Source organism: Belonocnema kinseyi, chromosome 4 (assembly GCF_010883055.1).
Source record: "Belonocnema kinseyi isolate 2016_QV_RU_SX_M_011 chromosome 4, B_treatae_v1, whole genome shotgun sequence".
In the NCBI taxonomy this organism is placed as follows: domain Eukaryota; kingdom Metazoa; phylum Arthropoda; class Insecta; order Hymenoptera; family Cynipidae; genus Belonocnema; species Belonocnema kinseyi.
In genome coordinates, this window is record NC_046660.1 from 35811362 (window position 1) to 35826867 (window position 15506).

At 28.1% G+C, this 15506-nt stretch overlaps 1 protein-coding gene across 1 annotated transcript in view; it reads right to left on the reverse strand.

The window, feature by feature from the left end:
- Positions 1-15506, reverse strand: part of LOC117171171 (gamma-tubulin complex component 6) — a 48372-nt gene that overhangs the window by 4924 nt on the left and 27942 nt on the right. Inside the window, exons 12-13 of the mRNA XM_033358234.1 lie at positions 10033-11701; positions 1083-1292 (exon numbers count right to left, since the gene is read on the reverse strand). Of these exons, the coding sequence (XP_033214125.1) occupies positions 1083-1292; positions 10033-11701 (1879 nt within the window). The remainder of the gene's footprint in view (positions 1-1082; positions 1293-10032; positions 11702-15506) is intronic.

The following is a 15506-nucleotide window of genomic DNA, read 5'->3' on the forward strand; positions in this document are numbered from 1 at the left end:
AATTTTATTATTTGTTGAAAAATTCAATTATTTTTGTACTAAATCTATATTTTGATTGAAATTAATATTTTGGTTTTGAAAAGTTAACTGAAATCTTTTTTAGATGAAAACTTAAATTTTGTTGTTGAAAATTTGTCTTTTTTGTTTAAAAATGCATCTGCTTTAATAAAAATGGCATATTTTTTATAAAGATGGAACTGCGTGATCGAAAATTCAACAATTTGGTTAAAAATTCATCCTTTTGAATTTAAAATTCAACTTTTCGGTTGAAAACTCGTCTTTTCAGGTTGGAAATTCAAGTATCTTCATAGAAAATTTACTTGTTATTCAAAACTCATATTCTGATGTTAACTTTTGGATGAGAATTCAAATATTTTTAAAAAAATCTGTCTTTTTAATTAAAAAATTCATCCATTTTAGTAGAAATTGCTGCTTCTTGGATGAAAATTCAATTGTTTAGATGGTAATTATCTTCTTTGCTTTAGGATTAAACTATTTTGTTTTAAAATTTTGGTTGAACGACTTTGCTAAGAAATAATTTTTTTGTTGAAGATTCAAAATTTAACTTGAAAATTCATCTCTTTGGTTGAAAGTTGAACTATTTTCTTAAAAACTGATATTTATTATTTGCAAATTCAACTGCGTGGGTTGTCAAGGATTATACTTTTTATTGATCATTCATCTTTTTTGGTTGACAATTTAATTACTTTGTTGAAAATTCAAGTATTTTGATAAAAAATCATATTTTTAAGGTAGAAACGTCTTTTTTGTTGTTAAAACAAATAGATAATTTTGAAAATTTTCAATTTTTATCTGAAAATTACATTTTATTCCGTTTATAAAAGATCCTGTGTTAAAAATATCACACAATTAAAATGTTGGTATGCATTTGAATGTTAATGGTCTGGGAAAATGAAAAAATGGTCAAGGATAAATCAGGGAATTCTGAAAATTAAGATACTACTCTGCAAAGCGTGTATTATCTGAAATAAATAAATTTCAAATAATTTAAAGTCCCGTGTCTTATTATTTCTGGTAATCGTAAATTACGTACAGTAAGAAGAGGGAATAAAAATAGTTACCTTGTGATACTGTTCTGAAGTCGCAGCTTGTCTTTCTGACTTCAAAATATGAAAGTCTTCAACCAAAACCCACAAAACGCGACCGACCATCAGCAAGAATTTAAAAACTTTGGTGTACTGAAGCATTACAACTTCGTCGAAAATAATATTCAGTGGCCAGGACATTTTGTAATTTAATAAAAGACAATCTAGCGCTTCCGGATTCGACACCTGAAAAAATATAAATTAAAATACATGTAATTAATATCGGAAAAAATTAAATAGCTAAATTTTGAAAAATAATCCTATCTGCAAAAATAGGTGGAACGCAATTATAGAAAATCTCGATAACTGAGGAATTTTAATTCTAGAAATGTATTTCTAAAAAAGAAAATTTAAATTGTAAATAATTCTTTAATAAGGTAACGATATTCTTCAATTTAGTAGATCAAAATTTCTAAATAAGTATTTCTATTTAATAATTAAATTTATTTCGAAATTTTTGTAAACATTATTGATGAAAGAGACAATTTTAATTATTAATGTTGTTTAATATTGGAAAATAATTATGTTCGCAACATCCTGTTACCAGAATATAATTTGTAAACTTTTTCACATATTCTTAGAATATCTTTGTCTACGAAATATACAGACTGCAGGTAACGATAAAAAAATTATCGGTATCTTTAGCCAAAAAATTACTAATTAAATTAAAATTATTAATTAAATTTTTAAGCTTTTTGAAGGATTTTAAAGGTTTCAAGAAAATGTTTTTTCTTTCTTAAGATTACAACGAAAATTTCAATGATATTGTTTTTATATTAATTTTAAAAAATATATTTAAGAACATTTGAAAATATTTTAAACGATTTTCTCAAATTTCGAAAAAGAATGTAAAATTTTGAAATTTTGCAATAAAAAATTTACAAGTTTTTAAGAATTGTACAATATTTCGAGAAAATACAAAAAAGTCTTAATTCTTTTTTAAATTTAAGAATGATACAAAAATTCAAAAAACTTAAAGAAAAATGTTAAAATAAAGTTTTAAAGTTGTTTAAAGACTTTGAAAAGTTTCAAGATAATAAAAAAAAGTCTTAAGATTCCTGGGAATATTTAAGGTGATTCTTCATTTTTTAAAATTAATTTTAAGATTTAAAAAGATAATAAAACATTATAAAAGATTTACGAATTTGTAAAAAATAAATCTGGTAGAATTAAAAACAATATTATGAATAATCTGAGTCAGTTTAAAATATAAAAGATATTGTAATAGTTGATATTTTAACAAAAAAAAATTAATTTTAAAACAAAAGAGACGAATTTTTATCGAAATACATAAGATTTCAAAAAATAGTTGAATTTTAAACTAAAGAGATCATTTTTTAAACTAAAATGATAAATTTCTTAATAAAAAAGATGGATAAATATTCTAAACAAAAATGAAATAATTGAATTTTCAGAAAAAAAAATTAATTCTCAATTAAAAATCCAAAGAATTTTAAACAAACTAGTTGAATTTTAAACTAGAGATGTATCTTCAAACACGAAAAATGCATTTTCAACAAAGCAGTTCAAAAAAGTTTAATTTCCTCCAATAATATTATTTTTCTACCAAAAACATTAATTTCCAAGCCAAATAGATGAATTTTATACAAAATAGTTGAATTTTTTTTAACGAAAAAATAATTTGTCAACAAAAATTTATTTTTCTACCAAATAGATTAATTTTCAACAAAAAGAGGAATTTTTAACTAAAAGGTTCATTTTTAATTAAATATTTTAATTTCTAGCAAGTAGTTTAATTTTCAAAAAAGAAGATTCATGTTCTAGAAAAAAAATACGAATTTTCAACCAAACAGTTGCCTTTTAACTAGAAAAGATCATATTTCAATTACATATATCATTTTTCAACTAAAAAAATAATTATCCAATCATATAAATGATTTTTCGATAGAACAGCTGAACCAAATAGTTAAATTTTCCAACAAAAAGATGATTTTTTAAACAAAAAAATTTATTTTGATCCAGAAAGGACGAGTTTTCAACTTAAAAAGGCAAGTTTTCAACCAAACAGATGAATTATTAAGTAAAAAAGATCTCAATGTCCAACTAAAAATTTTCAGGTAACAAGATTCATTTTCAACAACAAAAAACGCACAAATTTTCAAGATGCTAGTCAATTTTTTAATTAAAAAAAAAAGAATTTTTAACTAAAATAATTGTCTCACAAAAATCAATTTTTAATAAAAGAGTTCAACATTTAACCAAATAATCAAAACAGTTTTCAACTGAGAAAGATGACTTTTAACCACAAAAGATAAATTTTTAAACAAGAAGATTAATGTATTTTACTTATAAAGGATAAATTTGAAACCGAAAATTGAATATATATATTTTCAGATAAAAAAAAATTAATTTTATACCACAACACAAACAAATTTTCAACAAAATAATTACGTTTTTATTCAAAAAAGTGAATCTTTAAAAAAAAAGTGACTTTTGAACGAAGTAGTTGAACTTTCGACCAATAATATGAATTTTTAACCAAATAGTTAAATTCTGAACCAAAACGATGATTTTTTTTACTAAAAATATTAATATCTTCCAAAAAAGAAGAATTTTTAACAAAACTGTTAATTTTGAAGTCAAAAAGATGAGTTATCTACAAAGTAGTTGAATTTCCAATCCAAAAATAAGTTAGCAACAAGAAAATTTAATTTTGCACCAAATAGTTATATTTCAAAAAAATAGTTTTATTTTTAAAGAGATTGATGACTTTTCAACCAAAAAGATGAGTTTTTAATAAAAAAGTTCATTTTCAACCAAATAATTAAATTTTCTACCAAATGATTATATTTTCAAGCAAAGAAAAAGGAATTTTCTATCAATAATATTAATGTTCTACCAAAGAAGACGATTTTTCAACAAAACAAAAACTTCAACCTAGTAATTTAAATTTTGACACACTTAATTTTTTTACTAAATAGTTCATTTTTCAGACAAATAGTTGAAACTTTAATAAAAAAAATATGAATTAAAAAAAGTTCATTTTTAATCAAATAGTTTATTTTTTCATCGAATTTTTTAATTTGCAAGCTCAAAAGACAAAATTTCCAGAAAACAGTTATGCTTCTAAACCAAAAAGATAACATTTCTCACTAAGAAGACTAATATTCTACAAAAAACGAACTTTAAAGAAAGTACATGAATTTTCAACCAAAAATTTAAAGTTTCAACTAGAAAAGATCAATTTTTAAAATTAAAACTATCAATTTACAACCAGAAATAAAATAGCTACATTTTCAGATGAAAAGAGTAATTCTCTCACACACACACAGAATTCCACAAAATACTTTTTGTTAACAAAATATTAATTTTCTATAAAAGAGTTTACCATTCATCCAAATAGTTCGATTTTCAATTAAAAAGATCATTTTTTATCCAACAAAATTAATTTTCTCTAAAAAAAGACGAATTATAAAAAAAATACATGAATTTTCAAGCGTGTTCTTTTCTAGTTCAATTAAATAAAATTACTTGCAAATTATTCAGTAATTGATTTTGAACTGAATAGATAAATTTACACAAAAAAAGATGAATTTTCAATTAGAAAAGATCAATTTTTTATTAAAAATATAAATTTCTAATAAAAAATGGAATATTTACATTTTCAGGTAAAAAGGTTAATTTCCAACAACAAAAAACGAACCAATTTTCAAGATGATAGTTAATTTTTTAATACAAAACATTTTTTTGAACTTGAATGATTGTCACAAAAAAAGGAATTTTTAATAAAAGAATGCAACATTTAACCGAATAGTAGAATTTTAAAACAAAAAGATGATTTTTTAACTAAAAAAACTTAATTACTTCCAAAAAGACGAATTATAAAGAAAATACAATGACTTTCAATCAAAATAGTTGCTTTTTTAACAAAATAGTTGAATTTTATATTTAAAAGACGAATGAAAAAAAAACAGTAGAATTTTCAACTCGAAAATTTGAATTTCAAACAAAAAAGTTAATTATGAACCAATAAGATTATTTTTTGACTCATAAAGTATAAATTTTAATCTGGAAACCGGTAAAATAAATTCTGAACTAAGACCCAATTGAATTTTGAAGAAAATAGTTACATTTTCAATCAAAGAAGTGAATTTTTCATTAAGTAGTTCAACTTTCGACCAACAAGATGAGTTTTTAACCAAATAGTTAAATTCTTAACCAGAAGGATGAATTTTCAACAAACTTGTTAATTTTGAAGCCAAAATCGTAAAATATCCACAAAATAGTTCAATTTTCTACCCGAAAATATAATTTAGCAATCAAAAACCTGGACTTTATAGCAACCAATTATATTAAAAAAAAATCTTATTCTTAACCAGATAGTTGAATTTTCGACCAAAAAGATAAATTCTTCATAAAAAAGTTTATTCTGGATCAAATAATTTAATTTTCTACCAAACTGTTCAATGTTCAAGCAAAAAAAAATTTTCTACTAAGGATATTAATGCTCTACTAAAAACAGACGAATTAAAAAAAATACACGAATTTTCAACAAAATTATTGAATCTTGAATCCAAAAAGATGAACTATTTACAAAATAGTTGAATTTTTAATCCGAAAATGTAATTTCGCGACCAAAAAGTTAATTTTATACGTAACAGTTGTATTTTTAAATAAATATGTAGTTTTATTTATCGCCAGATAGTTGAATTATCAAACAAAAAAAAGGAATTTTTAATAAAAATAATAATTTTCAACCAAATAACTCATTTTTCAATTAAATAAATGAATTTTCAATGAAAGAGTTCAAAATTCATTTAAATAGTTGAATTGTCATCAACAAGGTGTCTAGCGATTCTTAGGAACAAAATTCAAGATCATTTCCAGGTCAAGAAATAAAAATTTTCCAGGTCTCCTTTTTTACATCAAATACTGAAATATACTTTTGTCATACATGTAAAAAATGAACCATTTCAATTTTTATTGGCGAAAAATTTCTAAAGAAAGCCGAATCGTAAAATAAAAAATTCTTAATTTTTTGCGAACATGAGTCGTCTTTGTGAAATCTTTAGGAATATTTTTAAATCTTTGCAATGTCTTTGAAATCGTTGAAATCTTTGTGAAATCTTTTGAAAGCACTGTTAAGTATTACAAACCTTGGTGAAAGCTTGAAATTTCGGTGAAATCTTTGAGTAATCTTTTAGCATTTTTCAAAGCTTTTGTAAAATCCTTAAAATTCTTGAAATCTTTAAAATCTTTCTTTAATTTTTGTTTGCGAAATCTGTTGTGTTTGTTTAAAATCATTGAAGTCTTTTGAAACCTTCCCAAATGTGTTGAAACTTTTTGAAATCGCTTAAAATCTTTGAAATGTTTTTAAATTCTTCAAATGTTTTAAAATCCTTAAATCTTCTCTAAGTCTTTTGTATTCGTTTGAAATCACCGAAATATTTAAAATATTTATGAAATCTTTATGAAATTTGTTGTAATCGTTTAAAATCACTGGAATATTTTTAATATTTGTCAAATCTTTTGAAATCTTCTAACAAATTTAGATATCGTTTAACATATTTTAAATGTTTTTAAATCTTTGAAATCCGTTGTACTGTACCTTGTTGTACCCTTGTTGAAAATTTTTAAGTCCTTGAGAGCTTTGAAATCTACGAAAATTTTGTGCAATCTTTATAAAATCTTTCAAATATTTTCAAAATGTATCTTTAATCTTTGTTCGTAAAATCATTTCTGTTCGTTTGAAATTATTAAAATCTTTTCAAATTTTCACAAATTTGTTGAAACCTTTTGAAATCATTAAAAATCTTTTAAATGTTTTGAAATCCTTAAGAATTCTTTAAAATATATGAGAAATCTTTCGGAAATCTTTGAAATGGTTTGAAATCCTTGAAATCTGGTGTGGTGCACCCTTGTTCAAATCTTTGAAATTCTCATATTGTTTTGAATCTTTTATGAATGTTTTATGAAATCTTTGAAACTTTTGTGAAATATTTTGACATCTCCTAAAAAATTTTGTAATTATTTAAAATCTTTGAAATGTTTTAAAATGTTTAAAAATTTTTGAAAGTTTTAAAATCTTTGTGCAGTGTTCGAAATATTAGCGAAATGTTCGAAATCTTTGAAATTCTTGTGATATCTTTTGAAATCTTTGTGAATTCGTTGGAATTATTTAAATTATTACAAATCTTAGTGAAATCTTTTGATATCTCCTAAAAAAATTTGAAATTGTTTAAAATCTTTAAAATTTTTTGAAATCTTAGAAATGTGGTTTAATACACCCTTTTTAAAATCTTTAAACTCTTTTGTAAGTTTAAAAATGTTCCAATTCTTTATGAAATGTTCCAAATCTTTGAGGAATTTTTGTGAAAACTTTTTAGTCTAGTGTACACGCCTTTTTTGAATGTTTGAAATCCTTGAAATCTTTGTGAAATATTTTGAAATGTTTATAAATTCTTTCTTGAATCTTTGTTTGGAAAATCTTTTGTATTCGTTGAAGTCATTGAATTATTTTAAATATTTTGAAATCTTCTAAAATGTTTTAAAACCTCTTGAAATCGTTTCAAATTTTTGAAATCTTTGAAATCTGGTGTACTGTACCCTTTTTCAAATATTGGAAATCCTTTAAATCTTTAAAGTTTTAAAATGTTTGTAAAATTGCTGTGAAATCTTTATTAAAATCTGGAATGCGCACATTTCTTAAATGGTTAACATCTGTTAAATCTTTATGAAATGTTAAAGATATTTAAAATATTATGAAATGTTTGAAATCTTTAGAAATATTTTGTAACCTTTTGAATTCGGTTGTACACTCAAATACCGAGTAGTCAACCCCTCGAAAAATCGGTTGTATGGCCATGGCTTATTCTAATTCTGAAACTGAATTAACATCGAAATTTTAAACTAATAATTTTTACAAATTCTAAGTTGAACACCTCAATAAAAAGAGCCTTGAATGATCTTTATTTATTCTGTAATAAACAGCAAGATTTTTTCTAAAGGAGATTTTTCTTTGCTAATAGGCTAAAAGATTTAAATTACCACTCGCTTTTCGATAAAATTACTGTTTAAAAAAAAGAATACTTAAAATTCAAAGTTTTCGTGAAAAAATCAAGGAGACTTCCATGTTTTCAAGATTTTCAGGGTTACTAGACACCCTGTTATAAAGTATAAATTTTAATCCGGAAACCAGAAAAATAAATTCTGAATTAAAACCCAATCGAATTTTCAAGAAAATAGTTACATTTACAATCAAATTAGTGAATTTTTCACGAAGTAGTTCAACTTTCAACCAACAAGATGAGCTGTTAACCAAATAATTAAATTCTTAATCAAAAGGATGAATTTTCTAAAAAATTGTTAATTTTGAAGCCAAAATCGTAAAATATCCAAAAAACAGTTAAATTTTCAACCCGAAAATATCAATTAGCAATGAAAAAACTGAATTTTATACCAAACCAGTTATATTTTAAAACAAATAATGTTATTTTAACCAGATAGTTGAATTTTCAACTAAAAAGAGAAATTATTAATAGAAAGGTTTATTCTGGACCAAATAATCTAATTTTCTACCAAATTCTTCAATGTTTAAGCAAAAAAAAAAAGAATTTTCTACCAAGGATATTAATGCTCTACTGAAAACACACGAATTTAAAAAAAACATGAATTTTCAACAAAATTATTGAATCTTGAATCAAAAAGACGAATTATTTACAAAATAGTTGAATTTTTAATCCGAAAATGTGATTTAGCAATCAAAAAGTTTATTTTATACGTAACAGTTATATTTTTAAATAACGATGCAGTTTTACTTATCACCAGATAGTTAAATTTTCAAACAAAAAAGAGGAATTTTCAATAAAAAAGTTTATTTTCAACCAAATAGTTCAATGTTCAAGCAAAAAGAAAAGAATTGTTTACCAAATATATTAATTTTGTACTAAAAACAGACGGATTTAAAAAAAATACAAGAATTTTTAAGAAAACTATCGAATTTTAAATGCAAAAAGATGAATTATTTACAAAAGTAAATGAATTTTCAACCCGAAAATATTATTCCTTAAAAAAAAGTTAATTTCTTACCAACTTCTTAATTCTCAAATACATATTTTAATTTTTAACCAAATAGTTTAATTTTCAACCCAAAAAGATATACTTTTATTTTTTTAAACAAAATCTTTTTTTTTTAATGCAATAGTTTCTTGTCTACCAAATTTTTTTCTTCCAAAGAAGATTAATATTTTACAAAAAAACGAATCTTTTACAAAATAGATACATTTTTAATGAAACAAATGAATTTTCAAATAGAAAAAACCCAATTTTTAACGAAAAATGGCATGGTTACATTTTCAGATAAAAAGATTAATTCTGAATAACAAAAATAACATTTTTTAAAAAAATATTCAATTTGACCACCAACAACTGAATTTATAACTAAAATGAAGAATCTTCTCATAAAAAAATTGAGTTTTTAATTAAGAAATTTAACATTCAAATAATTTTATTTTTAGCCAGATAGTTGAATGTTCAACCAACAAGAGAAATTCTTAATAAAAACGTTAATTCTGGACCAAATAATCTAATTTTCTACCAAATTGTTCAATGTTCAAGGAAAAAAAAAAGAATTTTCTACCAAGGATATTAATGTTCTACTAAAAACAGACGAATTAAAAGAAATTACATGAATTTTCAACAAAATTATTGAATCTTAAATCAAAAAGATGAATTATTTACAAAATATTTGAATTTGCAATCTCAAAATGTGATTTTGCAACCAAAAAGTTTATTTAATACACAACAGTTATATTTTTAAATAACCATGTAGTTTTATTTATCACCAGATAGTTGAATTTTAACACAAAAATGATGACTTTTTAATAAACAACGTTCGTTTTCAAGAAAATAGTTCATTTTTCAAATAAATAAATGAATTTTCATGAAAAAAAGATTATAAAATTACCTGCAAATGATTCGGCAATCCAGTTGCCGAAAGACTCAAGAGTTCCGAATTCGTGTAACTACTACTAAGCGAATTGACAATCGCCCTATCCAAAATACTTTTCAAAGTCGCCGAATTAAAAAGTGCAAACGGTGTGGAAACCTCGTACAGTCTCGTGAATAAAGATTGGCTCAAGCTCCTCGCAAATTCTCCATTCAACAAAAAGAAATAATCCCTCAGACTGTGCAGATGCGAGATAATATTATGTTCCTCGAGAAGATACTTAATCATTGCATTATTCACAAGTTTGCATTGAACTCTCAGTGGCACCATAACCGATTTTTCAAGATAAACTGCCAACGATGTCGTATCCAGCATTTCCACATCAACAACCGTCAACGACGATTCAAAGGTCGGCGTTGTCGCATTTCTACTGAATCCAACAAAATCGGGATGCTCAATTTTCCCCTGAAGATAATTCAATCTCGATTCCAAAATCGATTTCGAATCGACATTTTCATCGGCGGCTGCTGGAATTTGCATATCGCTGCTGATTTCCGAATAAGGAGTATTTTCACAGCTTTGCATTTGTATTGAGCTGCTGTTCATCGAAGAAGTGAAATAATCCGTTGCACAAGACATCGGAGTCTGGAGACCTAGAGATTGTATTTCCACATTACTGTCCTTCATTTCCTCAATAACGTGTTCCTCGCCCGTCAAAGTCACCGTCTTCTTCGGCTTATCGAAATTTCCTTGTTCCGTCCTGTGAGCTGTATTTCTCAATTTATTTCTCTGCGCCTCAGTCATATTTTCACCTGGAGTTTCGTAGCTCTTTATTTCCATGGGATCCCAATTGCCAACCTGGTGTTGCGTATTTCTCAAGCGATTAATTTGAATCTCGGTGAGAGAGGGAATAAAATTTGCGTTACGAGTCTCCATATCCGAGAAATGAATCGCCGACTCGTTATTGTTCGGAGTTATCAATCCGTACTCGTGCTGCATGACACGCATTTTATTCCTCTGAGCTTCGGCCAACGCGACTTCTCTTAAATCTAAGTATCTCTTTGTAGTTTCAGATTCACCGATTTCGCTCAAAAATTCTCTACTAGATTGGACGAGATCGGAAGTTAAGGTGGGTTTTGTGCGGGAAATTGTTCGGGAAGGGAGAATTTCTTCACTCTTTCTTTCCTTGATGGCTGGGACTTGAGTTTTTGATTTTACATCAAGAACTGTCGGACGAACTGCTTTCGTTTTATCTTGTGATTCTTTATTCCTCTCTGATTTCAGATTCGCTTTTTGATGAAGATTCTTTGACGAAGCTTGAGAGAGGGCTCTGAATTCCTGTTTTGCAGGGTTACTATTTTCATCTTTGTGCGTTTCATTTTGTACCTCTGATTCATTTTTATTTGAGGCATCAATTACGGGGTGTGGCTTTTCCATATTTGTGACATTTGAAACACTCTCAGCATTCTCAACAACTTCAGGACTCTTGGGAGTTTCCTCGTCGACGCTGACAGGGGAAGGAATAATGTTAAGTTCGTCAATCGAAGACCAAACTTCTTTTTTTGCGCTTAGTATCATGTCGACTCTTTCATCAAATAAATTCATCCTTCGCAGTCGCCAATCGGTTCGAGCTCGATGCCTTTTAGCTTCTGCCGCCAACTCATTATAGTATTTCAAAGTCTTAGCTCTAGAAAATTAATAAAATCAATTGCAAAACAAAGCTTTAGAATAATTTAATCAGTATGGGGCCATCCATAAACCACGTTAACAATTTAAGAGTGGGGGGGGGGGAGTAACGTTGCAAACTATTATTTTTCCTACTATTTCCAAGAAAATTCTGCTTTTCCCATTTTTCTCGTTTTTCCGCTTAAATCTAAACTGCATTTATAAAACTCCATAAGAAAATCCAACTATATTTCTGGTTGTGAAGTCTACTATTTGGTTTATAAATGTATTATTTTGTTTAAAATGCTACTAATTTGTCCAAAAGTCATCCTTTTTTTGTCAAGAATAACAATGAAAATTATTTTTTTTTTACTGAAAATGTAACTCTTTTATTTGAGGTTGAAAATCTGTCTTTTTTAGTTGAGTATTCAACTTTTTGTTGATAATTCATCTTTCTAAGTTGAAAGTTCAATTATTTAGTTGAATGTTAAATTTTTTCGTGCAAAATTCATTGTTTTATGTGAAGATTCTTCATTTTAGTTATAAATTCATTTGTTGATCGTAAAATTGACTATTTTGTTAAAAATTGGTGTTTTTGTTATTCAGAATCAATCTTTTTATCTGAAAATGCAACTATACCATTTTTCGTTGAAAATGGATTTTTTCTAGTTGAAAATTTATCTATTTTATAGAAAATTCTTTTTTTTGTAGAATATTAATCTTTTTTGGGAGATAAAAATTGGGTAGATAAGACACTAGTTAATTAATAATGAATGTTTTTCTTAAAAAATTAAAAGTTAATATTTTTGGGTTGAAAATTCAACTATTTGGTTAAAACTTGAAATATTAATTTAAAAATTTAACTATTTGGTGAGAAATCAACTTTTTTGTTAAGGAATAATATTTTCGGGTTATTTAGTCTTTTTGTATTTAAAATTGAATAAGTTTGTTGAAAATACATGATTTTGTTTCAAACTCGTATTTTTTTGTTGTAAAAGATTCATATTTTGTTAAAATTCATAATTTGTTAAATTTCATAATTTGGTTAAATGTTGAACTCTTTTGTTCAAAATTCATTTTTTTTTATGGCAATCATTTAAGTTCAAAAAATTTTTTGTATTAAAAAATTAACTACTATCTTGAAAATTGAGATTGAGATTGGATGAAATGAATAGGGATATGAATAGGCAGGGAACCGATGTAAGGGGGGAAGTGAAAAAGGTCAGAGAAAAATGGGAAGAATGGGATAAACGTTGGGAGGAGAAAGACAAGGTTTGGGGTAAGCTAAAGATCATTGAGAATAGACAGAGAGAGGTTGACGAACAGAGATCTAGAGAAATAAAACAGTTGGAAGAGCAGGTATCCAGTCTAGAAATTAGGAATGAGCATATGGGGGAAAAACAGAAAATGAGGAAATAGTTCAAGGGAATGCAAAGAACGTCCGAAGTGAGAATGAAAGATTGAAGAAAAGACTCAGTGAGATCGAAAGAAGATTAGAAGGGGAAGAAAGGGCAAAGAGGAAAAATAACATAGTAGTCAAGAGATTAAAAGTGGAGAGTGAAACAGGAGAAGTGGAAATAACAAATCTTTTTCGAGATATTAGAGTGCAGGTAAGGGTAGAAGGAGTCAAGAGAATAGGAGGGACAAAGGAAGGAAAAGAAGGAATGTTTCTAGTAAAAGTGGGGAGTGAGGAGGAGAAAAAGGAAATTATGGAGAGAAAAAAATTATTGAAAGGAAGAAGGGAAAGAATTGAAGAAGACCTGACATGGAGGGAGAGGAAAAGGATATGGCAAATAGAGCAGAAGGCTTGGGTAGAGAGGAAAAAGGGCCATATGGCATAGATAGGGAAAGGCAGGTTATGGATAAATGGGGAAGAATGGTGCTCGGTTGAAGAATTAGAAGAATTAAGGAAGAAAGGAAAAAGTCTTGAGAAAGGAAGGGGGAAGGGAGACGAAAAAGAGTCCAGAAATAAATCAGAGGGGTTTCCAAGCGGCAAAGGGGAAACAAAGTAAAGAGGAAAGAAGAGGGAGGAGAAGAGAGAAACGTGAAAATAGCTATCTGGAATGTGTCAGGTTTGAAGAACAAGAACAAAGGATTCTGGGAGGAGTTAGAAAAGTGGGATGTGATTATGATGAGTGAAACTTGGGCAGATGAGAAGGACTGGAAGGGAATAAAAAAGATGTTACCGAAAGGTTATGTGTGGACAATGCAAGAAGCAAGAAAGGAACACGTTAAAGGGAGAGGGATGGGCGGCATGGTGTCAGGGGTGAAAAAAGAATTAGCAGTAAAAGGCAGCAAAGATGGGAACATGGAGGAAAAGGATGGAACAATGATAAGAAAAATTATAATTGGGAAAGTATAAATAGCAGTGGTGTGTGTATACAGAAGAAGAGGGGAAGAAGAAGGCTGGAGAGTGATAAGGAGGTGGATGGAGGAAAATAAGGAAGAATTGGTTTTAATAGGGGGGGGGGGGGGACTTAAATGCATGGACTGGCGAACAAGGGGGAGGGTTATGGGATGAAGAAAAGGAGGCATTTATAAGGAACTCCAAACATAGAGAGACGGACAGGGAGGGAAGGAAGTTATTAGACATGATAGGAGAAACAGGATGTTTATATGCAATGGCAATATGAAAGGAGATGAGGAAGGGAAGATTACATTCATAGGAAAGGGAGCAACAGTAATAGACTACATCTTGGCTGAAGCAAGAATGCGGCATATGATAGGAAGTATGAAGGTAGGGAATGAGATAGGGTGCGAGCACTTCCCGGTCATAGTTACACTAAGAAGAGGCGTCAGTAAGCGCGGCGGAGGGAGAAAGGAAAAAGGGTGCGAACGAAACACGAAAGTGGGAATCTGGGGGGAAGATAAATTAAACGAGTTTAAACAAAAGACGGAAAAGAAGAAGGTTAGGTATGAAAAAGAGGAGGGAATAGACTCGTTAGTTGAAAGGTTGAAGGGGTCCATTGAAAAGGTAAAGGATGAGCTGGATACTAATGAAGAAAGAGTAGGGGGACAGAGAGGCTGGTGGGACGAGGAATGCTGGGTGAGTAAAGAGAGCATAAAAGAGTGTGTGAGCAAATGGAGAAGAGGGGAAATGGAGAAGGAGGAGTATAACAGGAGCAAAAAGGACATGAGAAGATGCTGGAAATAAAAAGACAGAGGGGAAAGGAAGAATATAAAGCAGAGGTAGAAAAAGCGATCAAAGAAGGTAGGGCGTGGGATGTGATAAATAGAGATAGCGGGGAAAGGAAGGGCGTTAACGAAGAAATAGAAATGAAGGAATGGACGGATTATTTTAAGGGTCTATTAGGAGGAGTGGAAAATAAGATCAAAGGGGAAAAGTGTAGGATAGGCCAAGGAGAAATGGAGGAAGGGAACGAGATAACAAGAAAGGAAGTAGATGAAGCAATAAATAGGTTAAAAAGAAACAAGGCGACGGGAGAAGATGGGATGGAGAACGAAGCGATGAAGTTTGGAGGAGAAGGGATTAGGGATGGGATGTGGAAGATCTGCAACAAGGTATGGAAAGGGGAAGGTTGGCCGGAAGAGTGGACGACGGGACTGGTGGTACCGCTTGTCAAGAAAGGGGAAGGAAAGAAGGTAGAGGAATACAGAGGGATCACTCTCATGTCAGTCGGCTATAACATATATGCAGAAATCTTAAGAAAAAGGTTGGAGAGTCAGGTAGAACAAAAAGAAAGTATCCCACATAATCAGACGATATTTAGAAAAGGAATGGGAACTATAGACAACATCTACGTACTTAACTATTTAGTTAACAGAAATTTGGGGAGAAAGAAAGGGAGACTAGTCGCTTTGTTCGT